This window comes from Erythrolamprus reginae, chromosome 6, assembly GCF_031021105.1.
Source record: "Erythrolamprus reginae isolate rEryReg1 chromosome 6, rEryReg1.hap1, whole genome shotgun sequence".
Classification (NCBI taxonomy): domain Eukaryota; kingdom Metazoa; phylum Chordata; class Lepidosauria; order Squamata; family Dipsadidae; genus Erythrolamprus; species Erythrolamprus reginae.
The window spans coordinates 78,134,308-78,157,886 of NC_091955.1; the positions used below are offsets into that span (position 1 = coordinate 78,134,308).

Consider the following 23,579-nt stretch of genomic DNA (forward strand, 5'->3'; position numbering starts at 1 on the left):
GGCTAACAATCAGAATAAATACAACAACAATAAAAACAGTTAAAATCTAATAATAAAAACAGTAATAAAAATAATATAAAAACCATACATACTTACAATCAGCCTAATTCCAGACCTGCCGGAAAACCCAGGTCTTAATGGCTTTCCGGAAGACCAGTCGGTTGTAGATAATGCGGATCTCTGCAGGCAGTTGGTTCCAAAGGGTCGGAGCCACCACAGAGTAGGCTCTTCCCTGAGGTCTTCCCCTTTGCGCATGCGCAGGGGGTGAAAGAACCCAGATGGGGGCGTCTGAGTGGGTGCGCTTCCTTCACAACCGACAGGCACGAGTGAACCAGAAGCATTTCACCCATGCTTAATAACCGTGTTACTGACTTAACAACTGCAGAGATTCACTTAACAAAAGCAGCAAGAAAAGTCAGAAAATGGGGCAAAATCAGTGATGGGCACTAGCTGATGTGCTCAGATGCTCTGTCCCGGTAGGAAATTCCAGGATGCATGTGCAGCTGTGCCCCCCCCCAACGTGCCCTTGCGTGAGATTTGGCGAAACCTTGTGTGAGGACGCTCGCACGAATGGGATTTCGGTGATTTTTGCCGATGAGCAAAATATCAGCCAAAAAAAAGCCAAAATCTTGCCCTCTTGCGCATCCTTGTGCCAATGTAACAAATTTCTCACTTAGCAACCTCAACTTGGGGCTCAATTGTGAAGGCTACCTGTATATCCAGGAAAATCAGGACTGCCTTTGAAACTTCAAATTCAAAGCCAGGACTCATCATATAAATTTCCTCCCTTCCCTTTTTTAAAAATAAATAAAATCAAATCATTCCTGCCTCCATTCTGTTTCCCCTTCTGCTCTTTCCTTCTAATCCAGTTGGCAGAGATAAAGATCCCTTTGCAAATCTGCATGTTTAAAAAAAGAGTCGGTTAATTGTATATTCATGTTCAACCAGTTTGCTTGCCAAGGTGCTGCTGAACTTTCTTTTTTACTGGGAAAGATTCTTTGAATGACAGTGTTTCTTTTTGTCTCTACTTTGCTTGGAGACCAACAAGGCTTAAATGTTTCCTCTATGTCCTAGATGCCACTTTCCACTTTATTATCGATTGCTGGTTCCCTAATACAGTGATTTTCAACCTTTTTTGAGCCGTGGCACATTTTTTACATTTATGAAACCCTGGGGCACATTGAGCAGAGGGGGGGGGGGCTAAAAAAAGTTTGGACAAAAAAATTATCTCTCTTCCTCCCCTTCGCTCTATTTCTTTCTCCCTCCCTCTTTCTCTCCTTTCCTTCCTCTTTGTCTCTCCATCCCTCTTTCTTTCTCTTCCTTCTTTCCTCTCTCTTTTGCTCTCTTTCTCTCTCCCTCCCTACGTCCCTCTATGTCTTTCTCTCTCTCTCCTTCCCTCCCTCTCTTTCTCTCTCTCTCTTGCTTTATTTCTCTCTTTTTCTCTCTCTCTCTTTCTTTCTCGTTCTTTCTCTTGCTTTCTTTCTCTCTAGTTCTTTTTCTCTCTCTTGCTTTCTTTCTCTCTGAGCTTCGCGGCACACCTGACCATGTCTCGCGGCACACTAGTGTGCCACGGCACACTGGTTGAAAAACACTGCCCTAATAGAATCATACGTTGATTAGGGCAGTGTTTCCCAACCTTGGCAACTTGAAGATATTTGGACTTCAACTCCCATAATTCCCCAGCCAGCGAATGCTGGCTGGGGAATTCTGGGAGTTGAAGTCCAGATATCTTCAAGTTGCCAAGGTTGGGAAACACTGGATTAGGGCATGCCTGCCACCTTTTTATAGCAATGGGCCTAATGCTTACCAAAGCCTGCTTTGGAACCAGTTGACACTTGGAGGGCTTTCAAAATAGCCTATTATTCTGAGCCATTCTTTGCTACAGTCTCTCAGGATGTGCCTGCCTGTTGCATTTCATGGAGAATTGGTGGAGGGGATGGGTGGGATGATATTTAAGCAAAAATTGTGCTCTCTGAGAAAGGGAGCTGAATTAAATTGATGGGACTTGTTTTGTTCTTGTTGCCAGGCAGCTTTCAGCAAAATTCCCATTGGGTTCATTCCTCTTGGAAAGACCAGTACTTTAAGTCATACACTTTATACTAAGAACGATAACCAAGTTCAGTGAGTATGAATTCATGGTGACGTTGATGGAAAATCCACTTACTTTTTCAGCACTTTAAATCAACACGTTTCCTTTTAAATTTATTCGTATTTTGACCTTCCTTTAAGAAGAATTTTGCATGATATGGAGTCTATCCATATCATGGATATGGTAAAATTCGCCAATGTAAAATAATGCACTTGGGAAAAGGAATCCTCAATCTGAGTATTGCATTTGCAGTTCTGTGTTAGCAAAAACTTCAGAAGAGGTCATGACAGCTGTCAACCTGGATAGCTTCAAGGAAGGATTAGACAGATTCATGGATGCCAAGTGTATCAGTGATTATTGAAACAGATGTCCAAGTGCAGCCTCTATGTTGGTTGAGGCAGGTAGGATTCCCTTGGGTACTATTTATTGGGGGTCAAGGGAAAGGGAGGGTTTTGCCTTCTCTTTCTACTGAAGATCCCCATGTACAATTGGTGGGCCACTGTGTGACACAGAATGCTGGACTCGATGGCAATGGAAAACTCCATTGTCAAAGCAATGGAAACTGCAGTTTAATGTTTCCAAATGTAAAATAATGCACTTGGGGAAAAGGAATCCTCAATCTGAGTATTGCATTGGCAGTTCTGTGTTAGCAAAAACTTCAGAAGAGAAGGATTTAGGGGTAGTGATTTCTGGCAGTCTCAAAATGGGTGAGCAGTGTGGTCGGGCAGTAGGAAAAGCAAGTAGGATGCTTGGCTGCATAGCTAGAGGTATAACAAGCAGGAAGAGGGAGATTGTGATCCCCTTATATAGCGCGCTGGTGAGACCACATTTGGAATACTGTGCTCAGTTCTGGAGACCTCACCTACAAAAAGATATTGACAAAATTGAACGGGTCCAAAGACGGGCTACAAGAATGGTGGAAGGTCTTAAGCATAAAACGTATCAGGAAAGACTTAATGAACTCAATCTGTATAGTCTGGAGGACAGAAGGAAAAGGGGGGACATGATCGAAACATTTAAATATGTTAAAGGGTTAAATAAGGTCCATGAGGGAAGTGTTTTTAATAGGAAAGTGAACACAAGAACAAGGGGACACAATCTGAAGTTAGTTGGGGGAAAGATCAAAAGCAACGTGAGGAAATATTATTTCACTGAAAGAGTAGTAGATCCTTGGAACAAACTTCCAGCAGACGTGGTAGATAAATTCACAGTAACTGAATTTAAACATGCCTGGGATAAACATATATCCATTGTAAGATAAAATACAGTAAATAGTATAAGGGCAGACTAGATGGAGCATGAGGTCTTTTTCTGCCGTCAGTCTTCTATGTTTCTATGTTTCTGTTACTTTTCTAGCAATATTGTGAAACCTGTTGTTCTGAAAGAGTGCCTGTCTATTCCTTAATGAAAATAGAAATCTTCATCCGATATCTTAAAACCCATTATGAAGATTGCATTAAGCTGTAATGTGTTTTATTTGCTTTTGACTTGGCATCCCCCCCCCCTCCACCTCTTTGATCCCAGTTTGGTGATCTTGCTGAAGCCCCTCTAAAGTTAATGCTATTGAAGGCTGCAACTTTTTGTAAATTAGAAAGCTTGCAGTTCCTATGTATAATGGTGGGAGTTGAATTTCAATACCTTTATTTGTTTGTTCAAATTTATTAGCAGGACATTCTAGAAGAGATACTAGAAGATAGTTAGAATATAGAAACATACAGGATTGTAGAAACATAGAAGATTGACAGCAGAAAAAGACCTCATGGTCCATCTAGTCTGCCCTTATACTATTTCCTGTATTTTATCTTAGGATGGATATATGTTTATCCCAGGCATGTTTAAATTCAGTTACTGTGGATTTACCAACCACGTCTGCTGGAAGTTTGTTCCAAGGATCTACTACTCTTTCAGTAAAATAATATTTTCTCACGTTGCTTCTGATCTTTCCCCCAGCTAATCTCAGATTGTGCCCCCTTGTTCTTGTGTTCACTTTCCCATTAAAAACACTTCCCTCCCGAACCTTATTTAAATCTTTAACATATTTAAATGTTTTGATCATGTCCTCCCTTTCCCTTCTGTTCTCCAGACTATACAGATTAAGTTCATTAAGTCTTTCCTGATACGTTTTATGCTTAAGACCTTCCACCATTTTTGGTGACGCGTTCAATTTTATCAATATCTTTTTGTAGGTGAGGTCTCCAGAACTAAATACCGTATTCCAAATGTAGTTTCACCAGTGTTCTATCCAGCAGGATCACAGTCTCCCTCTTCCTGCTTGTTATACCTCTAGCTATGCAGCCAAGCATTCTACTTGCTTTCCCTACCGCCTAACCACACTGTTCACCCATTTTGAGACTGTCAGAAATCACTACCCCTAAGACCCTCTCAAATTAATGCTATTGAAAGCTGCAACGTTTTGTAAATTAGAAAGCTTGCAGTTCCTATATATAATGATAGGAGTTAAATTTCAATACCTTTATTTGTTTGTTCAAATTTATTAGCAGGTTATTTTAGAAGATATAGAAGAGATGCTAGAAGTAGTTAGAATATTCTAACTATAGCAGGCTAGGCTGACACTCATTTGATCCCAAGACCATCAACACTGATCAGTAGCAATCTTGAGCCATAACCCTTTCCCAATTTCTGCTACAAAAGATATTTTAATTGGTGATGGATTTTACTACTGTATATGTAAGGACCATATACTGTTGCTTGACTTCTATGTTATTCTCTATTTTTCCCCTAAGGTGTATCACTGATGCCACGTTGTCCATATTGAGAGGAGAGACAGTTCAACTTGATGTATTGCAGATTAAGGTAGCAATACTTCATTTGTATATTATTATTATTATTATTATTATTATTATTATTATTATTATTATTTAGATTTGTATGCCGCCCCTCTCCGTAGACTCGGGGCGGCTTACAGCAATGATAAAAACAGTATATAATGACAAATCTAATAGTTAGAATCTAAAATAACAATAATACATTTAAAAAGTCAAAAAACAAGAAACCCCAATACAGTGATCCCCCGGTTATTGCGTCCCCGACCATTGCGAACAGGGTAATTTGCGATTTTTGAACCCGGAAGTCAGAACACCATCTGGGCATGCGTGCCTTTTTTTTCTATGGGCACGCATGCGTAGATGGGCCGGGCAATCAGCTGCTGGGCGGCTTCCCTGAGGAGTTTCCCCACCGCCCACGCAAACTCCTCGCTGCTGCAGCTTCGCTCGGGCCGCTTCCCAGCTGAGTACTCAGCTGGGAAGCGGCCCGAGCGAACGGCTTGTCCGCAGCCTGCGTGCCCGCGGCTCGCGCGCCCTTCTCCCACCCACGCCGTTCGCTCGGGCCGCTTCCCAACTGAGCTCTCAAGCCAAGCGCAGAAGTTCGCTTTTGGCGCTTGGCTTGAGGGCTCAGTTGGGAAGGCGCGCGGGTGTTTTAAAACGTCCCCACCGACATGGGGGGCTCGCTAGCATCCCCCCAAACCCGGGTTGGGGGTTCGGGGGGGTGCTAGCGAGCCCCCCATGTCAGCGGGGACGTTTTAAAACACCCGCGCGCCTTCCAACTGAGCTCTCAAGCCAAGCGCAGAAGTTCGCTTTTGGCGCTTGGCTTGAGAGCTCAGTTGGGAAGGCGCGCGGGTGTTTTAAAACGTCCCCACCGACATGGGGGGCTCGCTAGCATCCCCCCAAACCCGGGTTGGGGGTTCGGGGGGTGCTAGCGAGCCCCCCATGTCGGCGGGGATGTTTTAAAACACCCGCGCCGCCCCCAATCTTCGGCTCCTCGCTAGCGCTGCGGAAGTAAAAACACCATCTGCACATGCGCAGATGGTGTTTTTACTTCCGCAGCGCTACTTCGCGAAAACCCGCTCGTTGCGGGGGGTCCTGGAACGGAACCCTCGCAACGAGCGGGGGATCACTGTATATAAAAACATACATACAGTCATATCATACACAAAAAAATTACATAGGCACAGGGAGATGTTTCAGTTCCCCCACGCTTGACGACAGAGGTGGGTTTTAAGGAGTTTATGAAAGGCAAGGAGGGTGGGGGCAGTTCTAATCTCTGGAGGGAGCTGATTCCAGAGGGTCGGAGCTGCCACAGAGAAGGCTCTTTCCCTGAGCCCCGCCAAACGACATTGTTTAGTTGACGGGACCCGGAGGAGACCAATTCTGTGGGACTTACCCGGTGCTGGGATTTGTGCGGCAGAAGGCGGTCTCGTAGATACCCTGGTCCGGTGGCATGAAGGGCTTTATAGGTGATGACCAACACTTTGAATTGTGACCGGAAACTGATCGGCAACCAATGCAGACTGCAGAGTGTTGGAGTAACATGGGCATATTTGGGAAAGCCCATGATTGCTCTCGCAGCTGCATTCTGCACGATCTTAAGTTTCTGAACACTCTTCAAAGGTAGCCCCATGTAGAGAGCGTTACAGTAGTCGAGCCTCGAGGTGATGAGGGCATGAGTGACTGTGAGCAGTGACTCCCGGTCCAAATAGGGCCGCAATTGGTGCACCAGACGAACCTGGGCAAACGCCTGAAAGTTGTTTTTATTTCTACACCTGCACGTTCTTATTTTGGGTCATATGCCATTCTGATTACTTATTTTGATAGAGCCAGTTAATCCAAAATAGCTTGTTTAAAGTCTACACGAGTAATAAATGGCAAAAGAATTCTTAAGGCATGCTTAAAATACTATTGTAATGCAACTAATATTACATATATAAAATGAAGTTGCATTCCCAAAGGGGAATACAAAGTATTTGCTTTGTTATTTAGACAGGCACTTCTGATTTTAATTTTTTAGTTATTGCCCACTGCCAAAGCATAAATGATTTCATTCTGTGAAGGCATATGTGGCTATTTTGGGCTTACCTGCTTCATAGAGTGAAAATAGTAGCCTGGAAGGGAAGAAGAGGAAGAGAATCCTTTTATTTCAGCAAGGCACATCAAGCAAAATTGCTAAATAATCTGTTTTGCTTTTTGCTCACAAAAGGAAATTGGTTGAAAAGATGGAGCTAAACTCAATGTGCATTCATTTATTATAATTTAATCATTCTTTTCTATGGACCTGCTAAGGTAACATACCATGGTCAGTATTTGTAATTTGTATTTTTAACCTAAAGCCATACATATTTATTCTGCTGATGCTGCTATCACTAGATTAATGTAATGTAAAGGTTTGGCTGCCTCTGTATAAAACAAGATTTCTGTTTTTGCCTTTTTCTTTATGGAAAGGGGAACAATGAACAGCCAGTATTTGCTGTAAATGGCTTACGGTGGGGCTCTTACAGAGATGCAGGAGCAAAAGTCAGCAAGTAAGTAAATTATTATTATTATTTTATTATTTATTAGATTTGTATGCCGCCCCTCTCCATAGACTCGGGGCGGCTCACAACACAATAATATTTTGCTGTAACCTGTACTTAACGTCTATCCTGTATGTTGCTTCCATGGAGCCATTGTTCTTGTTTGGCATTGTTCCAAATTCATTATTACCATTATTATTATTATTATTATTATTATTATTATTATTATTATTATTATCATTATTATTATTTATTAGATTTGTATGCCTCCCCTTTCCGAAAACTCGGGGTGGCTCACAGCATATAATATAAAACAGTAAATACAAAGACAAAACTAATTAATTAAAAACTACATAAGCTAAAAACCCGATATATTAAAAATCAATCAAACAAATTCAAATCACAGCCATACATTACATATATTGGTCAGGGGGCCAAGATCTGATTACCCCAAGCCTGGTGACATAAGTGAATCTTGAGACTCTTGCGAAAGGCGAGGAGGGTGCGGGCAGTGCGAATCTCTGGGGGGAGCTGATTCCAGAGGGCTGGGGCCCCCATAGAGAAGGCTCTTCCCCTTGGTCCCGCCAAACGACATTGTCTGGTTGACGGGACGTGGAGAAGGCCGACTCTGTGTGACCTAACCTGTCGCTGGGATTCTATGGTGTATATATTCTATGGTAGCTCCAGTTAGCCTGAAGATTTCTGTTCCCTCTGCTTCCCATTCCATAAGTTTCTTGCTATTGTTCTGCACCTCTGGTGATTATTACCTCATTCTCAAGGCCCTGCTCTTCTGCTTCTCTTGAGAAAGAGGTTGAGTCATAGTATTTTACCAAGAGCCTCCCTAATTGATAGAAAGTTACTTGACACAGACTGCATGAAACTGATTTGTGGTTTCTGCATAGTGGCCCTCTATGTATAATCCGTAATCAGAAAACCATCTGGTATCCATTGATCATGCATGGTCATCTGGATGATATCTTGAACCAGACAGGATTGATAAAGATATATACCCTGTTTCCCCGAAAATAAGTCACCCCCGAAAGTAAGACATAGGAGAGGTTTCATAGAATTGCCTAATATAAGGCATCCCCTGAAAGTAAGACATAGGAGATGTTTCGTTTTGCAGCATTCCCAAACAGAACATATATAACACTGCTGTCCATAAATTGCATCTCAAAACCCTGTATCAATCAGATTTAAAATACATCCAACACGATACTATACTAGTACATAATGGTACAGTAGTAGTAAGAAATTCTTGATAGGATTCACAGTTTGTCTGGTTATGCTGGTTTGTGATGACAACTACTGTGCAATATATAATAAATGTTCATTTTTTTTGTTCAGCAATAAATGTGAATTCTTAATTGAAAAAAAAATAAGACATCCCCTGAAAATAAGGCGTAGCACATCTTTGGGATCAAAAATTAATATAAGACGCTGTCTTATTTTCAGGGAAACAGGGTAGTCATCCATACAGTATAAGAGACATAAGAGTATAAGAGATAAGTATAATCCCAAAGGTACTTTTTTAAGAAGCAACTGGACTTGTTTTTTCTTTATCTTTTTTCTTTTCAAACAAGAAAGTCCAGTTGCCTCCTGAAAAAACACCTTTGGGACAACCATGGCCTGGATGGCTGAGAATCTTTATAGATTTATAGGAGTATAGTGTTATAAGTGATAAGCTATCGGTGTCACATGAAAACTCATATAGAGTTCTACATGTATAAACTGGAATGGTTACTTCTTTCCCAGGACTGAGATGTTCAGTTCACTATTGTTTTCTTCCTAAATGTTCTCTGAAGAAATAGGTTTTTCCTCTCTAGTGAACTATCTTGTTTAGCCTGTGATAACTGTTGATTTGCGGTAGATATGGAATGGGACACAATAGGCTGCTTTTAAAATTGATGTAAGGACATTGTATGTGGGTGTGACCAGGCGGGAGTGGCTTGTTGATCATGTGACCGGGAGGTGGCTTAAAGGTCATGTGACTGGCTTAAAGGTGGCCAACTTGACATCATTCACGTCAAGGGTTTGGGTTAGGGTTAGAGTGCTGGCCTCTCCTTGCCTCAAAGAGGTACAATTTCCGGTTTTTTTCTGTTAAGTCCTTTTCTCTTAACTTTTAAACTTTGCTAAAGCTGAGTAAAGTTTTAAGATACTAAACCAGATAAATATGAACACGCTTTGTATGGAAGAATGCCCTGGCTTCTGCAGCAGGAAGTCACCAGTTCAGTATACAGTGTTCCCTCGATTTTCGCGGGTTCGAACTTCACGAAAAGTCTATACCATGGTTTTTCAAAAATATTAATTAAAAAATACTTCGCGGGTTTTTTCCCTATACCACGGTTTTTCCCACCCGATGACGTCATTTGTCATCCCCAAACTTTCGTCTGCCTTTAATAAATATTTTTTTTAATAAACTTTAATAAATAAACATGGTGAGTAACAATCTGAATGGTTGCTAAGGGAATGGGAAATTGCACTTTAGGGGTTTAAAGTGTTAAGGGAAGGCTTGTGATACTGTTCATAGCCAAAAATAGTGTATTTACTTCCGCATCTCTACTTTGCGGGAAATTCGACTTTCACGGGCGGTCTCGGAACACATCCCCCGCGAAAAGCGAGGGAACACTGTACTTGCTTAGTAAGAGGTACAAGCAGGATAGAAGAACCTCATTCTGTACAAATAGTATAGAAATAGCACTATGCCAGTATTCCTCAACCTTGGGATTTTAGGATCTGTGGACTTCAACTCCCAGAATTCCCCAGCCAGCACAGCTGACTGGAGAATTCTGGTAATTGGAAGTTCGCAAATCTTAAAATTCACCAAGATTGAGAAACACTGCAATATGCAATTAAGTATTGTAGTTCATTGGATTAAGCTGGGTAAGACATATTATACTGCTACATTCAGACAACTTCTAGATAAGCCAGATTTTACCAAGCCACGTCAGCGTGAAGCCAGAGCCAACTGCACTGTTCTTTTTATTGTGTTTTTATTGTCTATCATGTACAAGTGGAAAACTGTAACAAATGCTTTTGGTTTAAAAAAAATGTATTAAAAATTCTAATGGCTTTCCTTAGATTTCAGTTTTGCTTTTTTTTGTTTTGTTACATTCCAGATACTGGTATCTGGGACCTCTGAAAATCCAGGCAGCCCATTTTTTTAACACATTAAAGGTAATTATTATCGACCACTAAATATTATTTCATTACTGGACACAAGAAAAAGTCATCTTTCCGTACATCTAGTTCACAAGTCTTAAAGTCGCCAAGTTTGAAGATCTCTGATCTAGTTCTTTGTCACACAATGGTCTGCTAAATGATCAAAGCTATGCATAACTAGACATTTGCCCTCCTTTCCCTTCCTCCCTCCAGCCCTTAGAAGCTGATATTTAACACAAGCTCTGTGATTCAGAAATCAGTGACAGGTATTCCAAAGGTGCTTTTTTCAAGAGGCAACTGGGCTTCCTTGTTTTTCTTTGAAGACATTTATCTTCTCATCCAAAGATGCTTCTTCAGCTCATACTGGATGGTAGGGAATGGAAGGATTTATACTCCTTGAAGCATAAATGGAATCCTTCCATCCCAACCATCCAGTTAGAGGTGAAGAAGCTTCTCGGATGAGAAGATAAACGTCTTCAAGAAAACCCCAAGGAAGTCCAGTTGCCTCTTGAAAAAGCATGTTTGGGACAACTATGATCTCAATGTTTCTGAGAATTTCCATAGACAGTTACAGGTATCAGTACTAATAATGCTCAATTGCCTGACTCTTTCATTATTGAAAGTGGTAGAATAGAATAGCAGAAGACCGGGGCTGCCACAGAGAAGGCTCTTTCCCAGGTCCCGCCAAACGGCATTGTTTAGTCGACGGGACCCGAAGAAGGCCAACTCTGTGGGACCTGATTGGCTGCTGGGATTCGTGTGGCAGAAGGCGTTTTCCGCATGAGAAGATTTATTTTTTCTTTTTTGCTGATCATAATGGTTCTGAGACTTAGTACTCCATAACCTTACTTGTTAGAAGACAGCTTCTTATATTTGTGCATGCCGCACGATCCTACTTGGATTGTTGTGACAGTATAATTTTAGGTGCTTTCAAAAAGATCCAAAGCTGCTACTCAAGATGGAACTGATGTGAAATTATTTGATGTATATTTTGCCAAGTAGGTGGTGGCAGAAACAAAATCATGGAATGCAACTAAAAAAATATATTGCTGCACTATGAATAAAATAAGCAAAGAGATACCAGCAAAGGGATGCTGGGATGCAGCTAAAATCTACTGTACTTAGCTGTCTTCCTCTAATGCAGTTCTCTCTTGGGGCTCTTGTTATGCTAATTATTTGCCCTGTTCAGTTGATGTAAATAGTGCCTATAAATAGAGTGTAGAGGACTGTTGATAATCTGCCTTTTATAGCCAGCCAGTCACAAATTGAGCAGAAAGGTTACTTGCCATAGTTTTAAAGTTCTCAAATATTGAATGGTTATAATGTAAAGGAGACACATATTTTTTCTGTTAAGGCCCTTCTACTAATTCTTTTTTAATCAAGTTTTTTATTTTATATTATTTATACATCTCAGTATGTGAATGGTGTGATACCTAAGTATCATGCATTTCATTACAAATATACATAATAGTATTTTACTCATAATTATTACATTTCATTTTTTATTATTTCATATTATTTACCCATATTTTACTACCACTCTTTCATTCTGAACCTACTCTTTATCTTAAATCTATTGCTATATCTATTAACATACTCTCTTACACACATACATATACATACACACATCATACATGCATACATACATACATACTTATATTTCCCTTTTTATTTCTATCTTTATTTTAACAGCTTCCTCCCCTCTTATCGCTATTCCATTCACAGACATGGTAATAACATTATTTTTTCTAATATCAAAGTCTAATTTCCAATTAAGACTTAATTCTTGTTCATAGCACTATTCATATTCTTTCCAATCCTCTTATCCATATAATTCTATTATTAATACACACACATATATATCTAATTAACACACTACATACACAATAATCATATTGTCTATGGTTTTGACAATACTATGTCTAAGACACACCAACATTTCCACCCTCTTTGGGAGGGAAGGAGTGAGTCTTATACTCCAAAAAAATACAGTATTCCCCATCTCAGAATAACAGAGTTGGTGATTATTAACAATTCTGCCACCAAAGTTTAGCTATCCACCAAAGATTACAAAAGTTACCTGCCTTGGTTGAAAGCACAGAATCCACAGTTTGCTTGTAGCTATGGCATGGAAAGAAATATATTATTCATTTCCATCCTATGTTTCTGTTATTTGAAAGAGGGAGTAGAAAACATGATTATCAAATTTGCACATGAAACAAAAGTTAAGGATTAGTAAGTAGCAAGATTCACAATTGATAATTAGATATATATGTGTGTGTATTAATAATAGAATTATATGGATAAGAGGATTGGAAAGAATATGAATAGTGCTATGAACAAGAATTAAGTCTTAAAGACAGAACCTCAAGCAAAAGCCAGCAAGGTGGATTTCAGCAGGGACAAATGCAAAGCCCTACATTTGGATAGGGAAAATAAAATATATGTGCATATAATAGAGGGGAGAAGCCACTGTTCTCTGTTCTTTGATACACATAAAATATTGCGTCCAATTCTGGCTGTCACATTTTAGATAGGACCTTGGATTGGAGTATGATTAAGGTATGATTAATGTTTCCACATGTAAAATAATGCACTTGGGGAAAAGGAATCCTCAATCTGAGTATTGTATTGGCAGTTCTGTGTTAGCAAAAACTTCAGAAGAGAATGATTTAGGGGTAGTGATTTCTGACAGTCTCAAAATGGGTGAACAGTGCAGTCAGGCGGTAGGGAAAGCAAGTAGGATGCTTGGCTGCATAGCTAGAGGTATAACAAGCAGGAAGAGGGAGATTATGATCCCGCTATATAGAGCACTGGTGAGACCACATTTGGAATACTGTGTTCAGTTCTGGAGACCTCACCTACAAAAAGATATTGACAAAATTGAACGGGTCCAAAGATGGGCTACAAGAATGGTGGAAGGTCTTAAGCATAAAATGTATCAGGAAAGACTTAATGAACTCAATCTGTATAGTCTGGAGGACAGAAGGAAAAGGGGGGACATGATCGAAACATTTAAATATGTTAAAGGGTTAAATACAGTCCAGGAGGGAAGTGTTTTTAATAGGAAAGTGAACACAAGAACAAGGGGACACAATCTGAAGTTAGTTGGGGGAAAGATCAAAAGCAACATGAGAAAATATTATTTTACTGAAAGAGTAGTAGATCCTTGGAACAAACTTCCAACAGACGTGGTTGATAAATCCACAGTAACTGAATTTAAACATGCCTGGGATAAACATATATCCATCCTAAAATAAAATACAGAAAATAGTATAAGGGCAGACTAAATGGACCATGAGGTCTTTTTCTGCCGTCAGACTTTTATGTTTCTATTTATTTATTTTATTTATTTATTTAGATTTGTATGCCGCCCCTCTCCGCAGACTCAGGGCGGCTCACAACAAGATACGGCAAATCATAACAAATCCAAATAGCTTTAAAATATTTAAAAAGATTTAAAAGGAACCCCATTTACTAACAAACACACACACAAACATACCATGTATAAATTCTATGTTTTTAAGGTGCCTGAAAGGGGGGGGGGGGGAATTTAAGAGGACAGCTTGGAAACTTGTTTAGCCAAAGAAGAGAAGATTGCAGGAAAATGTGATAGCTATTTTCAACGATCATAAGGGCTCCATTGGAGATGGAAAGGGCTTGTTTAGAATTATTCGATGCAAGAAACAATGGGATTCAATGATGAGAAAGTTGACTTCGGTTGAATATCAGGAAAATTTTCTAAATGGAAAGAGCCTTTTAACTATGAAACAATGATGCTTCTCCATCAGTGAAGGTGTTTAAGGGGAGGCAAAGTGGACATCTGCGAGGGATGCTACAGTAGGGATAATCTCCAAGGGACTATTCAGTGCTTACATTCTATGATTTTATGATCAGTATTAAAACTGGTGCAATCTTTAAATCCTTTCATATATTGAAAGAGTAAATTAAGCTTCTGTGTGCCACTAGTTCTTACTTGGCAATTCCGAGATGAAACATTGCTGCTTTAGGCCACCTGGGTCCCATGGTTTTGGCAGTATGTGTGGTTTATTAAAAAGGTAGCCATAGTCACATAATCCATTTTACTGTTTGAACTCTTTTGCTGTTTCATATCCTGCTTTCTCTGGCAGGGGATGATGATGCTGTGTTTAAAGACTGCGTGTTCTTGTCCTTCCTTGCGAAACCTGATAGGGCTTATGATTGACCTATGCAGGAAAATGACCTGAATAATTCAGTTGCAAATAGCTGGCAAGGGCAAAATAAGAAAATGGAATGGTTAATGTTTCTTTCCCTACCACTAGTTTTATGACCTTATTCCCTAAATGGGAATAGCAATAGCACTTCGATTTATATACCACTTTACAGTGCTTTACAGCCTTCTCTAAGCAGTTTGCCTTACCAAGAGTCATTCTATTGCCCCCAGCAATCTGGGTTCTCATTTTGGATGGAAGGCTGGAGTGAGCAATGAGTTAGCTTGCATTTGAACTACTCCGCCACCATGGCTCTATAGAGAACGGAGGGCAGCTTGTGGAATAATTAAATGGAGAAAGTACCTTTTTCCTATCTGTGATTTCCTACCTTGATATCACTTTTTTTGCACCTATTTATTTGTTTATTTATTTATTGGATTTGTATGCCGCCCCTCTCCGTGGACTCAGGGCGGCTAACAACAGTGATAAAAACAGCATGTAACAGTCCAATACTAAAACAACTAAAAACCCCTTATTATAAAACCAGACAAACATACAGACATACCATGCATAAATTGTAGAGACCTAGGGGGAAAGAATATCTCAGTTCCCCCATGCCTGACGGCAGAGGTGGTTTTAAGGAGCTTACGAAAGGCAAGGAGGGTGGGGACAATTCTGATCTCTGGGGGGAGTTGGTTCCAGAGGGCCGGGGTCGCCACAAAGAAGGCTCTTCCCCTGGGTCCCGCCAAACGACATTGTTTAGTTGACAGGACCCGGAGAAGGCCCACTCTGTGGGACCTAATCGGTCGCTGGGATTCATGCGGCAGAAGGCGGTCCCAGAGATAATCTGGTCCGGTGCCATGAAGGGCTTTATAGGTCATAACCAACACTTTGAATTGTGACCGGAAACCGATCGGCAACCAATGCAGACTGCGGAGTGTTGGTGTGACATGGGCATATTTAGGGAAGCCCATGGTTGCTCTCGCAGCTGCATTCTGCACGATCTGAAGTTTACGAACACTTTTCAAAGGTAGCCCCATGTTGTGGCCATCAGTTTTTTTCCCATACTAAATACTCATACATTTTCATGCTATGTGTCAGCGTTCCAAATAGCATCTGAGAATTAAATCAGAGTCCTAGGCTTGGCCTTCCTCAAAGTTCCGATTTATTAACAGAGCCATGTTAGCACAAACTGGAGAAACCTGAATCTTAAAGTCCCATGGGTTTCTCCACCCAGTTTGAAATTCATCCCCTGTTCCCACACCCACAAGTTCATCATCACATGGTCCACTCTGGTTCTGCCAACGTGCACGATCCTCCCATCGACTTCCGGGCAGGTGCTGAACAAAGGATGACCTTGAGCACCTAGAAGAGCCTTGGTGGTGCAGTGGTTAGAGTGCAGTACTGCAAGCTGCTTCTGCTAATCACCGGCTGCCAGCAGTTTGGCAGATCAAATATCAGTAGGCTCAAGGTTGACCCAACTTTCCATCCTTCTGAGGTCAGTAAAATGAGGACACATTGTTGCGGGCAATATTATTACTCTCTGTAAACCACTTAAAGAGGGCTGTAAATCTAAATGCTATTGCTATTGCTATTTATTATGGCTAATATTCTTTTCCCCCATACAATCACGCCTCCTAAATTCCCACAGTACTAATACATTCTACATCCTAGATGTAGTAGGCCAAAGTCTCCAACTCGAACGATGGCTTCGGCCTAACACTCTGTTAATACTGATGCTTTTCTTCCTTTTTGCCAAACTCCAAGGAATGGCCTCAGAAACATCTAGCTTCCCTTAGCTATTTGGGCCCTGTTCCAAGGCCACCGGAGGAGCCAGAGCAGAAGACATCTCGACCTCCTTTATACATTAGGCTTTATAAGAGACTGGCATATTATTGGACGCCCATCCCCAAAGGTAAGCAAAATAGGCACAAAGTCCTGGCCTTACCACTGGTGACCCCGCGGGAGGAGTTCCACACTGGAACGCGGTTGATAGCAGATTCCCATCTTCCCTCCTTGCTCAGAAAGACAGAGAGGGACAGAAAGAAAGAGAAAGAGAGAGGGACAGAGAGAGAAAGAGGGAGGGAGAGAAGAGAGAGAGAAAGGAAAGAAAGAGAGAGGGAGAGAGAGAGAGAAAGAGGGAGGGAGAGAGAGAAGAGAGAGAGAAAGGAAAGAAAGAGAAAGAGAGAGGGAGAGAGAGAGAGGGAGAAAGAGAAGAGAAAAGAAAGAAAGAGAAATTGAGAGGGAGAGAGAGAGAAAGAGAAGGAGAGAAAGAGAGAAAGAGAGAGACAGGAAAGAAAGAGAAAGAGAGGGGGACATGGATAAAGAGAGGGAGAGAGAGAAAGAGGGAGAGAGAGAAAGGAAAGAGAGACAGAAAGAGAGGGAGAGATAGAAACAGGGACAGATTTATTTATTCGTTCGTTCGTTCGTTCGTTCACTTACTTACTTACTTACTTACTTACTTACTTACTTACTTACTTACTTACTTACTTACTTCTATGCCGCTCAGAGACTATACTTTTCCGCCCTCACCGAAAAAAAATTAGAGGGAACATTGGCCTCCCCCCGTCCCTCTTTTTGGTTATCCTACTGATAGATTATTACATTGTGTTTCTTTATCATTCTTTATTTTATTGTTCTATTATTTTACTCCTGTTTGCATGCCTTGCATTTTTCTCTTTTGTATTTATTGTAAGACTCCTAGAGTAGTCCTGTGGTGAGATAGGCAACAAATAAAATGTATTTATTTTATTTATTTATTCCGTTTTTTTATGCCGCCCTTCTCCTTAGACTCAGGGTGGCTTACAACATGTTAGCAATAGCACTTTTTAACAGAGCCAGCATATTGCCCCCACAATCCGGGTCCTAATTTTACCCACCTCGGAAGGATGGAAGGATGAGTCAACCTTGAGCCGGTGATGAGGTTTGAACCTCTGACCTGCGCCACGTCGCCTCTATTATTTGTTTATTTGTGAACTCTGGACAGCTGACAAAAAATGACAATTAAATGATAACAAAATACGATGTGCAATAATAACAGCAATTATTGTTGTTATTATATTATTATTATTATTATTATTATTATTATTATTATTATTATTATTTATTAGATTTGTATGCCGCCCCTCTCCTGAGACTTGAAGTGAACAATATAAAATACATTAATCACCCTGTCAGCCTGGATAGCTTCAAGGCAGGATTAGACAGATTCATGGATGCCAAGTGTATCGATGATTATTGAATCGGATGTCCAAGTGCCGCCTCTATGTTGGTTGAGGCAGGCAGGATTCCTTTGAGTATCATTTGTTGGGGGTCAAGGGAAAGGGAGGGTTTTGCCTTCTCTTTCTACTCAAGATCCCCATGTACAATTAGTGGGCCAATGTGGAACACAGAATGCTGGACTCAATGGGCTTTGGCCCGATTCTGCATGGCTCTTCTTATGTTCTTAAAAAGAAACCATACATACTTGCAATCATTCATGACCGAATCAGATGACAGTCTAATGGCCCCAGCCCTGCTGGAAAAGACACATCTTAACGGCTTTCTGGAAAACTGTTAGGGTGGCGACAGTGCAGATCTCCGGAGGCAGTTAGTTCCAGAACATCAGAGCCACCACAGAGAAGGCCCTTCCCCATGGATAATAATTATATAAATAATAATAAATAAATAAACGGACAGAATGGTGAAACAACAACAGAAAAAAAACCCAAGCAAAATAAAATGGTGCATTGTCTAACAATCTACTTAATTTTTTTTTTGTCTCTCTTGAATCGCAGAAATCCCAAAGGAGGAGACTCCAGAAGTCTGGAATGAAATGCCATTGTCTGTCCTTGAATTCTCTGTCACTACTCAGAACAAGAATCTTGACTTGAAAGTAAGAGAATAAAAGTTCAAACCCCTCCCCCACTTAACTAAGTTTCCCCAATTTGACCATTAGCTGCTATTCTATGGTATGTTTCTTAACCGCTAATACCTTTACTATCGATAATCCTTAAAGGCAGAAATTATCTACCACGTCAGTGTCTTCATTGCCATTTTAAAATCTGGCTGCTGAATCTGTTGTCCTGGGTTTTATTTTCTTTTATGTTTATTTGAGACTGATTTTTTCCCCACTCTGTTCCTTTTTCACTCCGACCTCCCGAGCTTGGAGATCATTTGCATTTTCAGCTATCAAATTGCGAATCAGCACCGTGCTAATTATTGATATTTGTTTCTCCAGCCTTAAAACTGCATCCATCTTCTTCCTCTCTGTTCTGCTGGCGTGTTTCAACCGCCCGTAATTACAGGGTAATTAGTCCAGGAAGACACACACCACACAATAAAAGGAAAACCCAAAAGTTTTTATAAACAGAAAAACAGAAACAGCTCCCTTTTTAAATGTCAAAGGAATTTTCTGGTACACACAAGGCACAGGTTAAATGCAGTCCTATTGCTCACCCAATAACTGGGAAATTGAGTCCAATTCTAAAGTCCAGAGAGTCCACACACAATCTTGAACAGCATAAAAACCGCGATCTTGACGAAACAATGAATCAGATAAACTGCCATGAGGCTAAAACACCAGGCTGCACTTTTATCTGTAGCACTAATTACAGCAGCCCCACCCAACCACAGGTGGCCTCATTTTCTCTTGTAATAATCCTTCAGTTGTTGTCTCCTATGCATCACTCTACGCATGCGTGGATGTGTCATTAATTCTTGTTCAGAATCTAGGGATGATACAGATGACTGATCTCCTCCTGGGCTGTCTGCCAAACTCCCCTCTTCCCTGTCACTCACACTTCCTTGGTCAGAGGAGACTTTGTCGGCAGATTCTACTGGGAGCAAAACAGGCCTGCGGCATGTGGATATCTCCCCCACATCCACCTCCACATTCCTTGGGGCAGGAGCTGGGCCAGAGCTAACCACAACACTCTCCATCTTCCCTTTATTTATATTCTGTATATAGGTTGAATAAAAAGAGGGATATAGTCCTGTTTCATTCCTTTGCAAAGATGAAGCCATTCTATTTTGTCATGTTCCTTCTGGACGTAGTCTTCACGACCTGTATATAGGTTTCATACAAGAGTCACCTAGAAAGTAATGCACCACAGTTTTTTCTTCAACAATTATTTATTGAACACAATGAAACTTACACTCAAGAAAGAATGATGTCCTGTTCTATGCCCTTCCTCCAGCGAGACACAAGGAGCGTGTATGCCTTGTCGGTACCACTCCTTGTTCTGGTCACAAAGCCATTTCTGCACTGTACACTGTCTTCTAATGGCCTCACCCTCTCTGCCCAGCGACTAACCGTACTTCTGACGACTGCAGATTCTCCATAAAATGTACACAAACGTTTGTGAATGTTCCCAACAGTTTCTTTCTCTGTAGTGAGAAATTCAATGACGGCACGCTGCTTGTAACGTTCATCACTTACAGACACCATTTTGAAACACTGTTATGCTACCTGTCTGAAGAAATGCAAAATTTGCACACGCACTCCTGACAATTCAAATAATGTATATCTAAAGTTTCGCATTCGTACCATTACTGTAGGCTGAGAAAAAAAAATGTGGTGCATTCCTTTCTGGGCGACCCTCGTAGAATAGACTGCCCATTGACAAAGGTGGGAGGAATGAGTGAACTGGAATCTTGTCCTGAATTCTGAGATTGTTTGGAAGAGTTTCCTTTTCCCCCCAGTGTTTTCATTTTTGATGTCTTTTCAGATATTGCTGTAATACTGCTCCTTGTCTCTACTAACATCTTTCTGATATATTTTTTTTTTGTTTAATTCATTTCTGAGAGCTTTGTCTTCATGGCTTTGCGTCTCTTCAAATTCAATGGTTTTTTCAGATTTGCTTTCTTCTTTCTTAATTTTAGGCAATCACTTTTATCTTTAAAAGTATATTTAAATATCTTCCACAGTTTCTGCTATGTTTAGTAGCTGCACTGTCTTTTTAATCCATACATGAGTAAATGTTAGATTTCCTTCTCATAGGTAAACGCAAATTTTTTTCACAAATATGCCTGAAATATTTGTGAGCTGCTGGGATGATAGTACTAACATCTCTCTTTTGGAAATACTTGTTTCAGCGTGAAGAAGACTTCATGAATATTTGTATTGAATCAGATGCAATCAGTAGGGGCGACTATGTAAAAAGAGGGTGAGTATTAGAGAACCTGTCTTATGTACTTTATCATAGCCATAAATTTCATTTATTTATTTGGTCGGTGAATATTAATAAGCATTTTTTATTTCAAAACGTGATTAAAGCTAAAGAAAAGATTGTGGCAGGAGAGGTCATAACATGAGGCAAATTTCTCTTAGCAACTGTCTCATTAGAAACAGAAATTTTGGACTCAATTGTGGTCGTAATTTGAAGACTTTAGTTATTAGGTGAGGAAAGGCAAGTACAATAAAACAGTAGATATATTTCACTAAATATTCTGTGTGTGTTGTGTGTGTGTGTATGCTGGCTGGCTGGCTGGCTGGCTGGCTGGCTGGCTGGCTGGCTGGCTGGCTGGCTAGGTAGGTAGATAGATATAGATAGATAGATGGATAGATAGATAGATAGATAGATAGATAGATAGATAGATAGATAGATAGATAGATAGATAGATATAGAGATATATCTAGAATCTGCACTTTTCTACTAATTTTTCTCATCATTACTATCATCCTTTTCCTCTCACTTAGTACTGTATGACTGTAACTTGTTGCTTGTAGCCTAAGATTTTTATTAATATTGTTTCTTCATTGATTACTTGATCCCTCTGCCAATCATTAAGTGTTGTACCACATGATTCTTGACAAATGTATCTTTTTCTTTTTTGTACACTGAGAACCTATGCACCAAGACAAATTCCTTGTGGGTCCAATCACACTTGGCCAATAAAATTATATTCTATTCTATAGATAGAGATACATACCTACATACATACACACATACATACTTACATGGATACATAAATACATACATGGATACATAAATACATAGATACATAGAAAGATAGTGTGTGTATGTGTATATACAGTTCACACTATAAACACACACACACATGCAGTCCTTGGAGAGGGGCGACATATAAATCCAGTAAACAAACAAACAAACAAAGTGTTTTCCCAAAAATAAGACATGTGTAATAAGCCCAATCGGATTTTTGAGCACATCCCCCCCAAAATAAAAGACACACACCAAAAGAATATTTAACCACATGCGCAGCCGGTCCCCACCATTTCCTCTGGTTAGGGTTAGGGAGACAGAGCTGCAAATCAAGTAAGGCAGCAAAAGGACCCCAAAATAATAAGACCTCCCTAAAAATAAGGCTAAGCGCTTCTTTCAGAGTTCAAAAAATATAAGACAGGGTCTTATTTTCGGGAAAACATGGTACACAGAGAGAGAGAGAGTATGTGTACAAACACACACTCTTAGAAATAAGCATCAAACAAAACAAAAGCCAGTAGTGGCCTTTGAAGAAACATTATAATTTTAAAATTGTTAGCTCTTCCTAGTTCTTACAGAAATAGGGTCCAAATATGGGATTCATGGAGGTGGACTTCCTTGCCTAGTCTTCCAGTTCCAAGAACGTTACCCACACCAAACCCTTTCTGAAGAGCCTTCTTTAGCTGATCTGTCGAGCTCTCTGGTAGAATCCTCCCGAAAATTCACAGATACAAATTTCAGACACACACACGTTTGAAAATTCAAAACAATGTTCTTTATACCGAAAATTCAAATAAACTAAGCACTCTTTTTGTATAGCAAAGAGCACTCGTCTCCAAACAAACTGGTAATTTGTACAAGTCCCTTATCAGTTCTAAGATACTTATCTTGCAGCTGTGGGGCAATTCACAGTCCTTCTTCTTTCACAAAGTGAAACACACTTTGCTCTGGTTTAGTTTCAAAACGGGGAAAAATCAGCACACGAAGGTCGAAGTCAGCAAGGCAGGCACGAAACACAACGATCAGATAATCCTCCACAATGGCCAAACCCACAGGCTGCTATTTATAGCAGCCTCGCTAACTACCACAGCCCCACCCAACCACAGGTGGCCTCATTTTCTTTGATAATAATCTCTCAGTTGTTGCTGCCTATGCATCGCTCTCCGCATGCGTGGCTGTATCATAGAGCCGGGGTGGCGCAGCAGGTAGAGTGCTGTACTGCAGGCCACTGAAGCTGACTTGTAGATCTGAAGGTCAGCGGTTCAAATCTCATCACCGGCTCAAGGTTGACTCAGCCTTCCATCCTTCCGAGGTGGGTAAAATGAGGACCCGGATTGTGGGGGCAATAGCCTAGCTCTGTTACAAAAGTGCTATTGCTAACATGTTGTAAGCCGCCCTGAGTCTAAGGAGAAGGGCGGCATAAAAATTGAATAAATAAATAAATAAATTAACTCTTGTTCCGAATCCAAGGAGGAGCTAGATAATTGATCTCCTTCTGAGCTGTCTGCCACACTCTCCTTCTCCCTGTCACTCATGTCTTCTTGGTCAGAGGAGCCTTCATCAGCAGATTCCGCCGGGAGCAAAACAGGCCTGCAGCATGTGGATGTCTCCCCCACATCCACAGTCCTTGGGGCAGGAGCTGGGCCAGAGCTAACCACAGCATTAGCAAGGACAATGTTGAAGCGTGGAGTCAAGGGAGTGTGTGAGAGCTTCCTCCTATGGGAGCCACTTTTTTAATCTGTTCAGGTAGCCTTTGATGGGCTGAGTTGCATCGCAGCTGGTTCACCAGCTGTCTCATCCGGTAATGAGGCTGAATGAGGCTCACACATAGAAGCAATTAAGCAAAAGCAGAAAAAAGGTCAAGCTAGAACCAAACGCCAGCCAAATAACATCATGAAAATGTAGTG

General features: G+C 40.7%; 2 protein-coding genes across 4 annotated transcripts in view; both read left to right on the plus strand.

The window, feature by feature from the left end:
- The window catches only part of SSBP1 (single stranded DNA binding protein 1), a 348,477-nt gene that overhangs the window by 224,707 nt on the left and 100,191 nt on the right, over positions 1 to 23,579 (plus strand). The window lies entirely within an intron of this gene.
- The window catches only part of AGK (acylglycerol kinase), a 53,265-nt gene that overhangs the window by 22,939 nt on the left and 6,747 nt on the right, over positions 1 to 23,579 (plus strand). For all 3 annotated transcript variants that reach the window (XM_070754849.1, XM_070754850.1, XM_070754852.1), the window contains exons 8-14: positions 2,027 to 2,121; positions 4,834 to 4,903; positions 7,324 to 7,403; positions 10,514 to 10,571; positions 16,514 to 16,661; positions 18,523 to 18,620; positions 20,822 to 20,892. In XM_070754849.1, the coding sequence (XP_070610950.1) occupies positions 2,027 to 2,121; positions 4,834 to 4,903; positions 7,324 to 7,403; positions 10,514 to 10,571; positions 16,514 to 16,661; positions 18,523 to 18,620; positions 20,822 to 20,892 (620 nt within the window). The remainder of the gene's footprint in view (positions 1 to 2,026; positions 2,122 to 4,833; positions 4,904 to 7,323; positions 7,404 to 10,513; positions 10,572 to 16,513; positions 16,662 to 18,522; positions 18,621 to 20,821; positions 20,893 to 23,579) is intronic.